The sequence below is a fragment of the Trachurus japonicus genome, chromosome 3, assembly GCF_045865225.1.
Source record: "Trachurus japonicus isolate A0001 chromosome 3, Traja_1.0".
NCBI classification, from domain to species: domain Eukaryota; kingdom Metazoa; phylum Chordata; class Actinopteri; order Carangiformes; family Carangidae; genus Trachurus; species Trachurus japonicus.
Window position 1 is genome coordinate 30,272,364 of NC_140909.1, and position 18,241 is coordinate 30,290,604.

The following is an 18,241-nucleotide window of genomic DNA, read 5'->3' on the forward strand; positions in this document are numbered from 1 at the left end:
AATATTTACCCGCTCCTTTTATATTGCTACACTGAATGATGTTTCCATCAATGCACAGCCTTCATACATTTTTGTTTTGTTATCTCAGATCTCTAATTAATTATATCATTATCTCGGGAAAACAAAGCTTCTTTTTTGGAGATCTGAAGAAAATTATCCTGTTATGTCAAGAAAACACAAGACATAAAACATATGAATATTTGGACCCTTGAGCCCGCCTCACTATACAATGTTAAGTCAGTTTTGATGAGTTAGAAATATTTTTTTGTGTTATTATTTGTTAATAAGTTTCTTGAACTGTACTGTGATTTGGTTTAGAGTAATTTCATCTGATCTAAATGACACATAAAATTGCAAGTAAACTAAAAGTAGACACAACTGACTGATTTTGACCACATCACACAAAAATCCCACTGGACATGAATCTCTCAGAGATACAGGTGAACCCAGTCTCCTAGATGTCTGCTGCTTTCTTCAGATCAGTTGCTGGGTAATGTATGAAGCACACGGTCAACGAAGTGCAGAATTAAATGAGAATTAAAATATCTTGGGATAATGTGAAAATTAAGTCGCCTCATAAATCACTGTGCGTCTTGACACTGTGTTGGATGGTGGAGAGCAGAGGAGCTGATGAACCTGCTGGGATTTGTCAGGAGAAATCACCAAACTCACGTCTCCAGTGTCAGTGCAGCTCAGCTTCCCTTCTGTTTACATCCATAACATCCAGTGGTGGAATTTAAAGTTACTGCCCTTAAATACTTCCCATCCCCCACCCCCCCCAAAAAAACTCTCATGTAAAAGCACCATTGCTCTCTTTTCCATCCAGTCAACCCACTTTTCTGGATCTAATGGGAAACTTCAAGTCTGTAGGGTTTTCTCTTGTGGATGCCTGCGCTGCTGTGTGAAGGTTTTAAACATGTTGTATAATTAGCAGCAAACACTCCATGGTGCAAACTGACTGCATTAGCACTGTGGTGTTTACATGTCACTGCTTTAGCCTCGGAGCTCACTCACCTACTGCAACAGAGTGTTTAGTCATCCAATGCACTCAGTTCATTACAGTTATGACTAAACAACATTTACTCTTTGAAGAACATTACAAAACAAACCTAAACGTATTTTGAGCCTTTATATTACGTGACTAAATTACAAAAATGTGAGTTTTTATTATTATCATTTTTAATTTTTTACGTTTAAATCCTTCAGTCGTTTGCATTAGCAAAAATGTAACCCCTGGAAAGGTTTTGTTGCTTTGCCTCTTCAAGAAAATGGAAACTGCAGCTTGTTCTTCTAACAGAGTAAACGTCCCAAGTCTTAGAATAAAATCAATGAGCAGAGAGAGAGATGTTAGAAAATCTGCAGAGTTGCGTTTTGACGTCTGTCACATTATACAGAATGACTGATTGTGATTTGTTGATTAATGCAGGTTTTTACTTTAGTCCACAGAGAGTTACTGTGCAGCAGCAGCAGTTCTCTTCATATCAAGTCCCCAAAATCTCTTTTTTCCTAAAAATCACTCGTCACCGTCGTTGTCAGCACATTTTGGCCTCGGTTTTTCCTCGGTGTATAAATATCTTCACAGTGCAGGAAGGACAGAGGGGGAAGTCATCTGGACATGCTGTATTATGTATGGCTGGAGGAGTTGGGGGTCTTGAGCTGGCCGCCAGGGAAGACCTTGTTGCTATGGAAACTAATGAACCATGTTGGGAGGGGAGGGGGCAGGGTCGTGCATGTAGTCCTAGATCTCTGGAGAAGATGCTGAAGTGGGCCATTTCTGTCCTGGGTGACGGAGGAAAGGAAGCTCTTTTTTAAAAAAAATATACATCCTGAGATGGCTGGATGGTTGGAGACCAGGTGCATCATGGGATCAGTGACCAGTGAGTAGAAGTAAAAGCAGAAGGTTGAGGCTGGATCACACCAACAAGGTTTCACTTTAAAAAATTACATCCTGGTGTAAGCCAAAATTCTGTCGCAAAAATTTAAGGGTTAAAATGAGGAAAGATTACTACTTAGTCAAGAGTAGTGTATTTTAAACTCTGATCAAATTTAAAGCAGAAGTAAGCGATCCGGTGGTTTTGGCTAACTTCTTGTCAGCAGATGGAGTTAGCAGTCCCCGCCCTCGTCCCTACGTCACCACATTCACGCTCATCCCTTGGCTGCACACACAGAGAGGACCGCCCCTTTATGCCGTTCTCTCTCCTCATTGGATTAAGGTTGTAGGATACAAGGAAAGTTTTCTCCTCGGCTTACAGCAGAGCAGAGTGACTGGCAGACCTGTGTTTCAGACCAAACACTCTATATAAGTGATTGCTGTTACTTCTGCTTTAATTCTGAATTTAAAAAACAAACTAACAAAAAAAAGATAGATAGATGGATTGAGAATAACAAAAACTGAGAGACAAATTCAACCCAGTGAGTTATAATGATAAAGATGAATTTTTGTCCTGACACCACTTTACAGGGGAAACTGCTGGAGCTGAACAGGAGACTGGGTTAAACACGGCTGTGACCCACTGATGCTCCAGCTGCTGCTGCACTGAGAGTTGTTTCCAGAGGGTGGGTGGAGACCTGTTTGCCACATATAACTGCACTGTTGGCTGAATTGTCAGAACGGGGTCTCAAGACAAAATTGAGCTCCACTATCACATTATAACAATTACTATTAAAGGGATAGTAGCATTTTTTTTAAAGTGGGGTTGTATGATCTACAGTACGAATAGCTCCTAAGTACTTAAATTGCAGTAGAAGACTCTCTGCACTCCTCCCGTTAGCAACGCCAGCCCATAGCCCTGCCCAGAGATTTACAACACACACTGTTGTGAATGGACCCAAAGAAGCGGCCTATTTTCGCGGCCTAAAAGAGGTTTTACGTGAAAAAAAAATACACAGTTCCATTGTTCGCTATAATATAATTTTTTTCAGTCCTTCAAAGTGCAGGAAAAACGCAGTTTTTATTTGGACCTAACCAACTCACGTATCCCTCCGCCCAGGGTTAGCGCCCGCGGATCAGCAGTTGGTTAGCTACTATCCCTTTAAGCATTTATTTTAGCTAGCTATCTGGCAACAATGTTAAGTTTTATTTTGGAAAAAGCAGCTGTACACAGTTACTGTGCTCGCCACTCCTTTATACTGACAGGATCCTGAGAACATGAAGATCATACTTATTACATTTTAATTTTCACATGCCTTCTTGTCCCAATGGATGAAACTCAGTTTATGTAGATAAGCTTGGCTTTAATAAATTTGAAATGGTCAACAGATCAACAGAGCTTGATTTTTAAAGCTGGATTAATTATTTTTAAACCTAGTCTTACTAAACTGATGAGAGCTGATCTGATAACAAATTAAACCTTGTTCAACTTTGTGCAATCCAGCCAAAGACGCCATAGGAAGTAGAAAAGACACAGAAGAAGAGACAGGAGAAGGTTTCTGTAAGGACACGTTAACAAGTGAACTCAATTCAACTTCCAAAGGTGACTACTACACACACACATAATCTGGCAGTCTGCAGTGCAGGAGGAATCTCCACCTCACTGCTCTCCTCCACACACACACACCAGCAGCAGCAGCAGCAGCAACGTCAGACCTAATTGCAAAGTGGGACATTATATAGGGCACAGTGAAAAAATGGAGGCTAAAAAGAGAATAGGAGGTGAGCGAGAGAAGTGATGCAGTAAAGTCCTGCAATGTCCAAACAACACAAACACACACACTTGGTGTAAACTTTTAAGCCTTTTGTCATTTAAGGTGCAGTGTCAGCCTGTGAAACCTGTAAATGACATCATCAGCATCACGGTCCACTTTTACTCTGATGTAATAAATTCATTCTGCATCTTATCAAGCCATCACTCATCAAATCAAGTTTTCTACTGCAGTAATTCAGGATCATTTGTTCTCATTCGCTGATTAGACGTTCATCCTCGCTGTTGTTTTGAACTTGATATGTGGCTGATTGCTGATTGTCTGGCTGCAAATCGAGTTTCTCCCCAGGGACGACAAAATTTGAATTATACTGATTATCACACACACACACACTCTCTCTCTCTCTCTCTGCCTCACACACACACACACACACACTTCGGCAAAGCAAGTAGGAATAAAAACCAGAGGGGAAAGAGATTGTTTTGGTTGAAAATGTTCTCCTGCAGTGATAATGTCCACCTCAGTTTTCAGATGTAGCTTTGCAACAGAGGAAATGTCACAGAGGCTGTAATTTCACAGCAATTTGAGAGGTGGATAAGACAAGACGAGGAGAGTGCTGCATGAGTGTGGTCCTCTTAATTATATCATCAGCAGCAGTCAGGATTCAGACAAAAACGTGGAGCTGGAGCAGACGTTGAGAGACGGCTCTTGTCGACCTGTACATCTTGATCTGTGTGGATGTGGCTTCGAGTCGTCTGTGTTGTGATTTAACACAATCGGTTGAGCAATTTGCACCACGTTAGCAGCACAATATCAGTGTGATAATGGTCAAAGTCTTCCAAATAGAGGGGCCTGAACCTTGGGGCTATCAGCTGCTGATATTCCCCAAGAAATCACAATCAAATTACCACAAACCAATTAACTCAGACTGACCCTGGAGCTTCCAGTGGTCGGGTTGATTGATCAGTTTGCCTGCTGGGTAACACAGCCTCAATGCAGATGAACAAGATTATGGGAAATGTGTAGCTGCAGGATAAATGTGGATTATCATATATATATGTGGATTATTGTGCCTATGAAATGAACTGATTGGTTACCATGTTAGGTGTTGACCATGTTACAATTTTTTGATTCGTTTATAGAAGCAACACCTGTTTGTACATTTTCTCTCATCAGGATTTTGGAGATATCAGGAGACTGTACATTAGTAGCAGGATTTTGAAGAGCTATCATGGGGCCGTTCAGTATGTTCAGTATACTCACAGCACATACTCAGTCAACAATTCTTACAAATTTAATATACAAAGTATATCTAACAAAGACAAAATACATACAATTCTATGTGTAAAATCTGTAGTGTGAATGCATTACACATGGTTCCTAACACAGCCTCATGCTGAGCTGCTCCACCATCACCACCTTGGCAGTGTCTGACTCCGCCCCCCAACTCTCAGCTAATTCAAAAAGACCACAGAGGAGGGAGGGGCCTGTGTGGAGCTGAGACTTCAGTGACTGCTGGCCCTGTCACTCAAAGAAGCCACACAAAGTGTAACCAGGTGAGTTCAGTGAACATTAAAGCAGAAGTAAGCGGAATATTTGTGTTAATATAAGTCTTAAATAGTTATATCTTCCGACAGCAATCACTTATATAGAGTGTTTGGTCTGAAACACGGGTCTGTCAGTCACTCTGCTCTGCTGTAAGCCGAGGAGAAAACTTTCCTTGTATCCTACAAGTTTTATCCAATGAGGAGAGAGAACGGCATAAAGGGGCGGTCCTCTCTGTGTGTGCAGCCAAGGGATGCGCGTGAATGTGGTGACGTAGGGACGAGGGCGGGGACTGCTAACTCCATCTGCTGACAGGAAGTTAGCCAAAACCACCGGATCGCTTACTTCTGCTTTAAGGAGACAATCAGCTGTAAAGACCAAAACAGTTTTTGTACCAGACTCTAAACATGTTAATGTGCTGAGGCAGATCAGAGTGTTAAGATTCCCTCCACTGCTCCGGGGGAGGAGGAGGAGGAAGAGGTCACCACTGATGCCATGGATCCTCTGGATCCTGTGGGTATTGGGAGGATCAAAGTGGGATGACTGATCATTGCATCCCTGCTGATTTATCTGTAGAGAATCCTGCCTGTTTCCCTGGAGGGATGAAAAAAATCATTGGCTCTTGGATGGGTTTTCCCCCCCGGATGTGGCCCCGGCTGCTTCCCCACCATGTTGTTTCATCATCAACACTGTCACACCATCAGTGAGCAAACACCCCCACCCCGAGCATGTCCATCTGTCCTCTGCAGATGTAATTGCAGGAGAGTTTCTCCTGACAAGCTCCAGTGTTTCACGTTGATGCATTAAGATGAAGACAGGGTCATGTGTTTGTTGAGTTCCAGAACCTGAGCTTGTTCTCTTTCCACCACCACCATCACCACCACCACACATCACAGCTGCCCTCGTTCACTGGCTCTCTACCTCTCTCACTCACTCCATCTCTGAAAGCACATTAATCATAGCAGTCTCCCACATGTTTTCACCTCTACCTCCTCCCGCCCTTTTTCTCCTACTCCTCCAGTTCTCTTCCTCTGGTGCTGGAGGCAAGTGGGTCACCAGCAACTGGAGGACTGTGGAGGGAGGGAGGGAAGGAGGGAGGGAGAGAGAAAGAGAGAGAGAGAGATGCAGGTTTAAAAAAAAAAAAAAAGATCAGGACCTAGTTTCCTGCAGCCTCCAGATCCAAACCCAGTAACTTCCTGTCAGTGTAAAGTGTAAAATTTGTGCCGTCCAGGCTTATAAATGTGGAAATTTGTGACTCACCCGTGTCAGTAAAAGACAGGGAAGTCTAATCCTGGACTGTGCCACATTTCTACACACACACAACACAAAACAAACTGACAAGAAAAAGAAACTTGAATGTAGAGAGATGTGATTCCCTGTTGATCAGTGGACAGGGGGCTTTTATTGTGAAAGATAACAAAGGTTGGAGGTTGGAGAGAGTGAGAAAACCGGATTGTACCCCTCTTCATATTTGCCCCTTTGCCTGTGACAAGACATTCATTGTGTTGTGTGAGATGAGATCTGCTCAAAAGAGAGAATGTTAATAAAATCAGCTGTTGTAGCTGCAGCTGCTTTAAGAAGACTAATGGGGCAAAGCCACAAAGTTTGTGTGAATTCGCCTTGTTGGATCCACTCATGATGATCTCAGGTAACAGTGACACAGAGCAGCTCTGTGAGGATCTGCTTTGTGCTTCCAGCAGTAAATGAGTCAACTTTGCCATCTAGTGGCCGCATCCGCACATTACATCTAACAGACATAATCGAAACGTCCTGGGATTAAGTAGCTAATCATCATTTTGTTACATTATAACTTCACAGCTTCCCTTCTTCCATGTAAAGTAATCAACATAAGTGATTCAAAAAGAAGAAGAAAAGAAATTGGTACAGTCAAAATAATGATATGCTAAATAATACCTTTAATTTTCAGCAATTTATTAGACATTTTGCAAACTGTGGCCTACATATTTCATGAAGACAATTCAATACATTAATTCAGTAACAGACACATTAAAGTTTATAACTTTCCAGAGTGAATGGTTTTTCAGGTATTGAAAAAAATTGCAAAAAGTGTTAAGCCTTTTGATTGTTTCAGTTCATTTTGCTGTGAATAATTTTGAACTTTTACATAGGTATAATTCTGACTTTTTTTTTTTTTAAATGTTATTGTCCTTTCTGACATGGATTATGTATAGATTAAAAAATAAAAACAAAATAAAGACAGTATGTAATGTCAGTGGAAATACACTGAGTTTTGTTTTGTTGTGACTGGTTTTGGTATAAGGTGTGAGACTGCAGCTATTTTAATTATTTAAAAAAAGAAAGAGATTCTATGAGATTGTTCTTCTTTCTGCTCCTTAGACATATTAGCATTTTAATTATTGTGTTTGGTCAATGGGAATTGAAATGAAAGAAATGTAATTGTTATATTACATCATTGTGTTGCATGTGTCAAATAATGTGAATGACTTTTCCTCAAATAAAGCATCTATAAGTCTCTAGGATTCTGTGCTTTACTCTGTATCTGCTGATGACGATCATGTGCTTTGCTTGAAAACTGCAAAAAGAATGGACTTTGGAGTTACAACTGTTGTGTGCGTGAGGATAAACCTGCAAAGCAGAACTGAGATTTAGTCACTGATAATAGCTGGAGGATGTAAAGAAGAGGCTTCTTGTGGTCAAAATGTCATTGGTTATTGTCAGCCGATAATAGTGTTTGATTCATCTACACTGAAGAACATGAATTGGACCACTGTGCATTTCCCCATGTGCACGTTTTCCACTCGACTAATGGGTGCCTGCAGTTGGCTCTTATCCCTCTGAAGAGGAGAAAAGATTGTCTGAAACTTTAATGATCCCTGTGAGGAAAAGTCTTAGTCATCCACAGCAGCAGATATTAATTGGATGTGAAGAAGAAATAAAGGGATATATAAGTGAGTGTGGACTTCAAAAGCCTGCAGCAGCTGAACATCTCTCTGTAGATGGGACACAGTGCTTTCAGTGTATGGAAAAAAAAAACCCAACAAAAAACATTCACAGGACAACTATTTTGGACTTTTCATTTTTGGCAATTAAGACTTAATATTTTTGGCATAAGGAAACTACAGTCTGTGAATTTCTTTGAACTGAATATAGAGCTTCTAATATATTTCATTTAGTATTCAACTCACACTTAAACTGTGTAATATTGTGGAAGTGCAGACTAGAGCCAAAGCACAGCAGTTTCAATCCAAACTGCGTATTAGCACTTCAAAGGAGAAGTTGGCCTCTTCTGTTCTCCAGGGGAACTGGTCTGTGTCTGAGGAATCCTCTACGGTGGCCACGAGAGCTCAACACACTGACAAGACAAAACCATTCAGGAAAAGTGCATAGGACTACCTACTGCAATAACTCACAAAACCAGCAAATACACAAATGTGCTGCAAAAACTCACAACAGAAGTTTGTATTGACCCAAAAAAGTGATGGTCCGGGTCAAAGACTAGTGCTAAGCTAACAGTAATATGTGAATCATGTGATACTGACCAGAACACTCTTCCTTCCAGTGTTTTTGTATTTTTTAGACCAGGGGTACTCAAATACATTTTTCGAAGGGCCAGAATTTTTCTTAACAGACACCTTGGGGGCCGCACATTCAAATAGGCCTAGATTGAAATTAAATTCACCTTTTTCGTCTAATAATTTAAATATTTTTTATTTTACTTGTAAGCACATAATTTTTATTTATACACTTCATGGTGTTTTGTATGATATAAAATGAAAAATCTTGACATTGTCATATCATCATTTACATATCATGCTGGAGCTTTACACTGCTGACTTGTATCCTCAGACATGCCCTGTGATTTTCAATTTAAATATGACCTGACCATCACAGGACGTCTGACTCTGTTCTGAGGATACAAGTCATTGGTCCTGAAATGTGTTTCTCTTCTATAACACACATTCTACATCTCGGAGGCGACGTCTTTCCACACATGGGCTTCCTTCACCTGTCAAACGAGGCAGAGCTCAGTGGGAAACAGTAGGAGACACAGACCGAGGGCACCGGGACACAACACCGGGGGAGAAGCAGGTCGTGCAGCTGTGCCAAAGATATTCAATAAATGGAAAGATACCAGAGACGTTGTAGATACTCCATGAGCGGCTGCTCCAATGATATGAAATGGTATACACTTCCTGTCTCTCTAAATGGGCGTGGCCAACCGTCACCACCTCGTCTGTGAACGTGTGTGTGGATTTATACAATTTGTAGGTGGATGAAAGTGAGATATTTATATTTTCTTATGATAACATTAAATATTTACACTACTAACAGTAATATTTAGCATGACAAAAATAATTTAAATCATTTTCACGGGATTTCGCGGCCGTTTGTTTGACGTTGCCTAGGAGATCTGTGCCAAATCTCGCGAGAGTGTGTCGTAGAGACAGAGACAGGTCTTGAACAAAGTGGATTTTCTCCGGATCTCTCCGTCTGAAAATTACCATTTTGGTGTCAAACTGTTCAGAAGAGATGTGGCTTGTGAAAAATGAGTCCAAAATTTGCTTCAGTGACCGTGGGGAGAAAGGCCCGACCATAATCGGTGTTCACATTAAATTGTCCCATAGGAATCAATACACTCCAAACTGCCTCTGGTCTCTCTAAAGGGGCGTGGCCGAGCAGAAGCCCACGTGACATGCATACAGGAAGCTGACTCGTCATGAAAGGTCTTGGTTTATAAACCGTCTTTGGCTGTGCACCGCAGACGTGCACGAAAAAACAATTGCGTCTCATCAAATGCGCGCGGCTACGGCTTTGAGTTGTGAGCGTGCATGACTCGCGGCTACATTGAATGGGTTTGAGCGCGCGCAAAAGACGCTTCATCTGATCTGAACGGCCCCCCATGCATGATGCACACACAGTTGAACCAAGACGGCGGTGAAAATCACCCACGGTCTCTGCAGACAGGCAGGGAAAACCCTGCAGTCCAGCCCGCTCCCCAAACACTCGCGCATGGTGATTTGGGTTCGTCAGTGTTTCTGTAGCCTCGCATCACCAGGCTCTTCAGACAAGCGAAGAGCCTGGTGTCAGTTACCTCCCAATTAGTCTGCATTCTGGTTCCTGTCTGTAGCGGATACTGAAATCACCAAATTCACCAAAATAAAAGTATTCACCAACATAAAACTTAGAAAATAAACATTAACTTGTAATACAATAAAAGCAAAATGTTAACTTAATGGCTCGGGGACGTTCTTGTAAATTATATTCCTTAAATAAAAGAGTTTTACCGCATTTTATTAGCTTGGTGCTTTTATTTTGAAGGAAAGGTCTGTCTCTCTCGCCCTGGATCCGTTTCCTACCAAAACAGCAAGTCAACGGCCCCAGACTAGTGTTTCTGTATCCCAGTGCAGCGCCTCACAGGCACACACAAACCCACACAAGCTGTAAGTCCCAGCGCTTTGACTTACAGGCGCACGGAGCCCGAAAATACAGTATACAGTAATATGTAAACTAGTAGAACTCAGTCGCGGGCCTGATTGGAAGGTTCGGCGGGCCGGATGCGGCCCGCGGGCCGCCTATTCACCACTTTCCGTAGAACGCCGCTGGGCGTCGCCATGACACTCAATTCACCGACAAGTCGGTTTCGCACTTCTGTCTCACTTCAAGCAGAATGGAGCTAGCCTAGCAGTCTGTCTTAGAAGTGTTTTTATTATTATTACAAGTTCATAGAATGTCCTCCGGTACGACATGTGCTGTTGTTGGATGCACAAACAACTCAAGGAAAGTTAAAGATTTTATGAATGGAGCCTGTAACGACCATAAAGCCAATCGCAACAGTTGTGGATTAGAGGCTGACACGGGAGTGTTTTTTCAATCCCGCCCCGGTCCCGTGACAAAGTAAAAAAAAAATCCTGTCCCGTTCAAATCCCGAATAAATCACTCCCGATCCCGTCCTGTTCCCGATTTTTTCTATGAACACAGTCATCATAGATCCCCCCCTCCCTCTCTCTCCCCTCAGCGCACTGCAGGCTGAATGACAGACAAAACAAGACGGTAGATTGTGGCGTCAAACACATCTACCGTCTTGTTTTGTTAACTTATTTCAATTAGTGATAATGAACGCCCTCCTCGTCCTTTCTCTCTCCCTCTCTCTCTTTTTCTTTCTTTATTTTTTGCTTGTCTGCATCAGCTGTTTAATGCGAGGTGGAGATTAGGCCGCCGCCGCATCAGCTGACTCCTCTGACTGGCGGAAAACGTTTAATTGCCTACCGGTATGTTGATTTACACAGGTTACACACCTCTACGGAGCCAGGACAGTGATCACTGAGGGTGTGCAGTGTGCATCAGTCCACACACTTAAAACTTTTGGACCGTTTTGAGCGCACCATCCTGGCTTGTGCTTCTTTGAATGTCGCGCTTTGACTCCCGGTCCCGTTCACTCCCGTTTACATTTTTTCCCGTCACGTCCCGATCACGTGATTCAAAATAAATTGACTCCCGCGGGAATCCCGATAAAATGTCAGCCTCTATTGTGGATGTCCGGTTGCTACGTTAGCCGCTAGCTGTTGCTACGTAAACAACCGACTTCCGGGGTGGTGTGACGCAATGGATCATGGGAAAATAAAGTGGTGAATTGAGTACCGCTGTTTTAGACCATTCGGCTCAATCAGACACAAGTCTGTTATTCACTACATGCTACTATGTGATGATAAATGGTTCAATTTTCTTTTCTTTTTTTGTGCCTTATTTCATTAATTTTGCTTCAGTCACTGTGTCTGCTGGTGGTAATTGCTTTATTGTTTTTGGACCTGTATCAGATGTTTAATTGCCTGTTGCATATTTGTTATTGTTAATAATAATAGCATTCTTTCAGTTTTTTTTAAAAACTATGATATAACTGAATGGGTAATTTTTTTCGGCAGTGGCAAACAGGGATCCAAATAAATACATTCAATAATGAACACATACAGTTCAAGTTTGTTAACCCCACTGTGTAGTTTATCATCAAACCCAACGAGTGGACTGTGATACAGGTTGTTAGTAAAATACACACCATCTGGGCAAACTGAAGAAATGTCCAATAAGCTTTATTAAATGTCTTCTGGGATGGTGAAGGGTGAGCTGAAAATGTTCACCTCTGACACAGTATTGCACCAAGTGAAGCCTAATGTCACCAGAAGGCCAACAGCATCACTAACGCTTAAAAATAGAGGCAATAGAGAAAATATGCCATCTGAACATTTATCAGTAGTTAACCTCTTTTTTTTCATAAATAGATTCAGTTCATTGTTTTGTCCATCAGTCACCTTTATGTACAGATCATTACAATTATATATCAAACTTGTACTCCACCGAGGTTTTCAACAATACCAGACCAAAAAACAAGCTCAGTCATCTTTCATTCACTTTTCTCCACTTAAAAAAAAAAAAAATCTATTAATATATTATCTTTCTTTTGTCTTGTTAGTTGAGTTTGTATTGTGAAAACCTCATGTCTCGTCAAATTTTCCACCTCTTTAACAGTGAAGAAGAAATGTACAGTCATCATACATCAGGCAGAGTGGATAGAAATGCATATATACATACATACAGTCCATAACTGTACACTATACTTTCTGAGGATGCACGCATAAATACAGAAAAACTTTAAATACATACAGTATGTATTCTCGTATCCTTTGTTTTTTGTTTTTTTTGCAGTAAACTTTCAAATGGCACGCCATGATACTGGAGCAAAAGATATTTTCAAACCAATGGTTTAAACCTCCCACTCACTTAAACGGCATGACAGAACTTATTCAAACTGCCAAGGTCAGGACACACACGCCTTTGGCTTCACGGTTTAAAGGGAACAGGGCGGGAGAGCTGTAGTGCCTCTGAGCTTAGATGAGATGATTACATTTACATTTGGGAGGATCAGTGCATAGTTTTTACTCAGCATCACGATTATGTGCAAGGTGTGAGACCAGGCAGGTAAAGCAGCAGCTGGTGCCAGCGTTTGTGATTTGGATGTGGAGCAAACAGAACAGACAGACAGATGTTTGCTCCCAGCTCAGGGAGGAGGGGCAACAAGGTGGGGAGGAATTCATAACAAGACTTATACAGTAGTGTCGACAGAGAATGGATATGGCTTTCTGCACCTTCTTGGTTACATCGCAGTTCAAGTCTGGCTTTCCCAAACTCCCTCTTGAGGCTTTTGTGTGTCAAAAATGAAGCTTCTCTCCTCGTCTCCTCTCTAACGTGGATCAAAAACAAACTGTGGGCGACAGGCCGTGATAATTAAGGACTCCACCTGCTTGTTTTGAGAAAGACAGCGAAGACAGAGGAGGGAGGATCATGCTTTAAGGCTTGGTTTACCATACAAGATGTCTAGAAAAACAAACATTGTATTTGAAGCCACACTGTCCAAACCAGTGCTCAGACATCTAATAAATAATTCATCTGTGTCCAGACGTTAACAAAATAAAGAAAAAGCAAATCAAAGAAACTGAACATTACATTAACCGGAGAATTAAATCTTTAACGTTTACTTTGTTGTCAGTGTCAGCAACAGGCAGAGCATCTCCACTCTTGGCACCCATCAGATTAGCATAATCGACTATGCAGGTGACATCAATGTCAACATTCATTCCCTGGCAACAATCACCGGGAGCATCTTCGCCTCCAGTTGTAGTGTTTCATGCAGACTCGGGCTTTGGGTTTTGACCTTGAGCTGGCCTGTTTCCAGCATGACCTCGCTACAGGGCGCCAGTGAGGCACATGAGGACCAGCATGTGGACCGTGAGTAAGTAGGCCAGGAAGAAATATCGAGAGCGGGCGCGGCCAGTCAGCAGCCTGGAGAAGTAGAGGCTCCGCCCTCTGAGCCAGCGCCGACACGCAACCATCCCACCTTTCACCTGCAGGGACACACAACACACGGTCATGAGAAACACAGAAACACACTCAAGATTAATATCACTACTGATTTACTGAATTGATTTGATTCCGATTCACTAGTAGGTCCCGATTCGGTTCGATATTGATTCATTTAGAGATGTTTCAGTTTTAATACCAATTTGTTTGTCTATAAAAGAGATTTTCATGAAACTAATGTTGCAAATTGTACAAAGATGGAACTCTCTTACCTGGTGTTTTATTAAAAATATTCATGTTTACATTCAATTGGCCGAAAAGCAGTTACATTGATGCACATTTATTTAACATGACCCACTCCAGTGCAACAGTCCAATGGTATGTCAAAAGATTGATCTGAGGATTTTAAGAATTGCTATCGGATCTTTCAAATGAAGATCAACATGAATCGGAAAATCTATTTTTTTAAAGCCCAGCCCCACTCAAGATCATACCGTTTTATTTGCAGTAAACATGATAATTAGGACCATGGTTGAGGGAATAAAATATACCTTTCGTGTTATCAGAGGCTGATTTGGGTTCAGACTGAGAGCCTCCCACTCCTCCTCTGTCTCCATCTCAATGCTGAAATCCCTCTGGCCGTCTCTGGACAGACTGGAGCCCACACTGCACAACAGAGATAATTGAAAAGGTTCTGCACTGCTCAAAGAGTGTTTGATGTGTCAGATAGGCAGACAGATAAGTGGTTGAATTTGGGTCTCACCTCTTTGCGGCCTCCTCAGCCAGACGCAGAGCCTCCTCAGCCGTCTCCCTCCTGGCTCTCTCATCTGCAAGACTCTGCTCCACCTCGAGCAGCCTGAACACACATCACGCATACACAGAACACGTTAACATATCCATGAAGTCAACCAATGCCACACAGAGACACCTGGAGAACATCACACAGAGGCGTAGGCTCACCTCTCTCGGAGCTGAGCGGCTTCAGCTGTTTCAGTGATAATGAGGTCGTTGTTTCTCTCCTGTGGAGCTCCTGGTGCCACCTCAGCATGCACTGACCCCTGGTGGTGATGACACCATTCACAGGTATGTATAAATGTCAGTATTACAGTACAACAAAGTCATGTGCAAAGATCTACAGAGACTTGTGAATTTGCATAAACCACCAAACATTCACTATTAATCTGATGTCAAAGGTCAGGACAAAACCATTAACTGGATGTCTGAGAATAATGTCAACATAAGACTAGAGTTGTCACGATACCAAAATGAGTAACCACGGTACTATACCAGACAAAGTATCACGGTTCCGGGTAATATCACGATACTGCAACCTTTTTTTATTATTATTATTTTTATGAACTGCAATGTATTTGTACAAGTTATAAATACTTATTAATTAGGCTACTTATAATGTTGTTTGGTGCATGATAAACATAATACTGGTGAAGTAGGAATTAGACTGAAACAAATATTTTAAAATAAGCAATAAAAAACAAATAAATGAAGTTTATATGGTTGAAAATAAATAACCATTCAGTCTCTTGCACATTAATTTATGCTTAACAAATATAAATAATCAACTTAGGATAAAAAACAAATCCACTGTCGTTAAAAAAAAAAAAAACTATTTGACAATAATACTTCTTCTCCAACATAATAAATCATAGAGGACAAAATACAATGAACAGGAACTGACTCCCTGTGAAAACTATATTTTTATGCAATTTCTAGGTGCTTTATACTTGGACATCCTTTAACTCTTTATTCCTCAGCCTGTACACGGAGCATATAGCCTGATATTAGCCAATGAGAAAATAAACAGCTAAATTAATTAAGTGCCACTGACGACGACACCGCGGCAGACTCGCCGCTCGCGCCCGGTGCTTCTGCCGTGGTGAGTGTGTTGTCTCGTGTTTGTGAAGCCGTGTGCGCGTCTGGGCGAGACAGAACTTTAGCTCGTTGTTTGTTTTGAAGCGAATTTCTATCGAAGCGGAGCTGTCTCAGCTGTCTTCATGGAGTCTGTTCTTGTCGGCATGAACCATGAACAGCCAATCAGATAACAGACGGGCGGATCCAGCATGCGGAAACAGCCTATCATATCCCCGGACATCACCAGTAACAGGGAAACAGCCAATCATTCAGCAGCTGTATAGTTAGGTTGCAGTGGGTGCATGTGGGTTTTGTTTACAAGGGAGTGCGTGCAGTGAGAAGCCGGGAGGAGAGGAGAGGCGGCCGCTATGTAGCGGAAACTGGCGCCGTAGTAGTAATCCAAGGTAGTACCGTCGTGTAGAATTTCTAGTATAGTAGGAACCGTCACGTTTTGGCACCGCGGGGTACCGCGGCTACCGTGGGTATCGTGCAACTCTACATAAGACGCTTTAAGTACTGTAATAAGAGAAACCGCATAAACAGTTTAGACAAACACAACATAGATCCATCCACATTTAGAATGATTTACCTGAGCCTGGCCCTGGACCTGGTTCTCCAGCCAGTGGCAGCGGTTCTGTGTTTCCCTCAGGGTTTGTGAAACCGCCCTCATCTGAGCTGCAACAGCACCTTTTTCCTCCATGGCCTGCTGCAGCTGGAGGAGGAAGGAGTGAGGAAGAGTATTCATGTCTGATTTAGTATATTTTAGCATCAATGGTGATGGGTTACTACATCTTTGTATCATGAAGGAGACACTTTGATTCTTACTTTTCTCCTGAAAAAAAAACTCTGCATTATCTATTATGAACAGACAGGTTTGTAGGAGGGAAAATTGTCCGACAAACTATTTTTAACTTCTGCACACTTTCTTCACTTGCAAAAAGAATGTATTTATTAACTCTGGTTCTAAGGCAAATACTGCAATTTGTTAACAATGACAGAGTGAAACCAACCAAAAGTTTGGTTGATCTCATGATTAAAACTTTGATGTCAAACATTTGGAGTTGTTGGATTGTGTATTTGATGATGCTCTGAGCAGCTCGCGGCTCTGCTCTGCAGTTCTAAAAATAACTTACACCGACAATTAAAGGTAACGAACCTACTCCTAAAACTATAGGGATTATAGCAATGGGGCAATCTGCCAAAATGTTGAACTATCCTTTTAATAAATACGTTCATTTTGCAGGTGAGGGGAGCGTGTGGGACTTCTGTAGAAACCCACAGTAACCAGTGGGTAGAAATGTCAGGTAATTAAACCTGAGGTGTTATGGTTTGTTTTTCTGATGTGACAAATCACACACACACGCACTCGGCTGTTTCATACCTTGGTGTTAAGCTGCTGGAAGTACTGGTCTCGCTGTTGGATCTCATACAGACAGCGCTGCAGGTCTCTGTGCAGCTGAACCCTCTCAGCCTCCAACCGACTCACCACCTCCTCCATCCCACTCTGACCAGCCAGACCCACTGTCTCCTGTTGCATGGTGGGATATAAATATGAATATATCTAATATAGATAAAAACATTCCAGGTATTATAAAATATTCTTGCGAGTAAACTAACCTTGACTGAAGCTTTGTCCTTCCTCCCTCCATCAGACCTGCCCAACAGAAATCTTTTAGTGTGAGGAGCAAAAACATCAAATGTCTGATCCATCAGTTTGTTTCGTCTCTTCCACGTGCAAAAGCTCCCAGCTACAAACCACAGCTAATCAAGTCAATCAGTCTGTGAGCTCCTTACAGTTTGGTCAAATATCAGACCTGCTGCCAAAGTGTGTGACATCTTTTCATGAAAAGCATCTTCGCCAAGAGGTTTTGTGAGAGGACACCCTGCTGTTGTCAGCCATACTGTAAAAATTATGCGTACACTGTACCATCCAACATCACATTTTAAAACACATGAGGTCAGTGTCCATGATCTTTGGTTACATTGCACTTTAAAGTGAAATATACAGATTTATTTAGCTTGATATATGTTCAGTTGATTTTACCCCAGATTTTCTGCTTCTGCTTCGTCAGGTGACGTTCTGTTAGTTTGCAGCTCATCCAGTGTTTGCTAAAACATAAAAGAGAAGCAAGTGTTCAGTCACAAATATAAAACAATTTCTTGTTAAAAATGTTATTAAACTGATAATTTCACAGACACCCTGATCATGTGCATCCCAACCAAAAAAACAAAACAAAAACCATGCACCAAGTCAAAGCAATGGTATGTCGGAAAATGAATATGAATAAATCAAACTTGACCCTTCATGCCGTCTGCAACATAAAACCACAGCAGAGAGAGGAAGTGCAAGCAA

General features: G+C 41.8%; 1 protein-coding gene across 4 annotated transcripts in view; it reads right to left on the minus strand.

Annotated features, from left to right (window-relative positions):
* Positions 1 to 12,238: 12,238 nt before the first annotated feature.
* LOC146990133 (uncharacterized) overlaps positions 12,239 to 18,241 on the minus strand; it is a 35,808-nt gene continuing 29,805 nt past the window's right edge. For 3 of the 4 annotated variants that reach the window (XM_085769312.1, XM_085769302.1, XM_085769291.1), the window contains 8 exons: positions 17,933 to 17,997; positions 17,506 to 17,542; positions 17,270 to 17,416; positions 16,478 to 16,600; positions 14,980 to 15,077; positions 14,783 to 14,875; positions 14,571 to 14,685; positions 12,239 to 14,063 (listed from right to left, as the gene is read on the minus strand). In XM_085769312.1, the coding sequence (XP_085625438.1) occupies positions 13,905 to 14,063; positions 14,571 to 14,685; positions 14,783 to 14,875; positions 14,980 to 15,077; positions 16,478 to 16,600; positions 17,270 to 17,416; positions 17,506 to 17,542; positions 17,933 to 17,997 (837 nt within the window). In that variant the 3' untranslated portion in view covers positions 12,239 to 13,904. The remainder of the gene's footprint in view (positions 14,064 to 14,570; positions 14,686 to 14,782; positions 14,876 to 14,979; positions 15,078 to 16,477; positions 16,601 to 17,269; positions 17,417 to 17,505; positions 17,543 to 17,932; positions 17,998 to 18,241) is intronic. The other variant, XM_085769321.1, reaches the window with a different exon arrangement.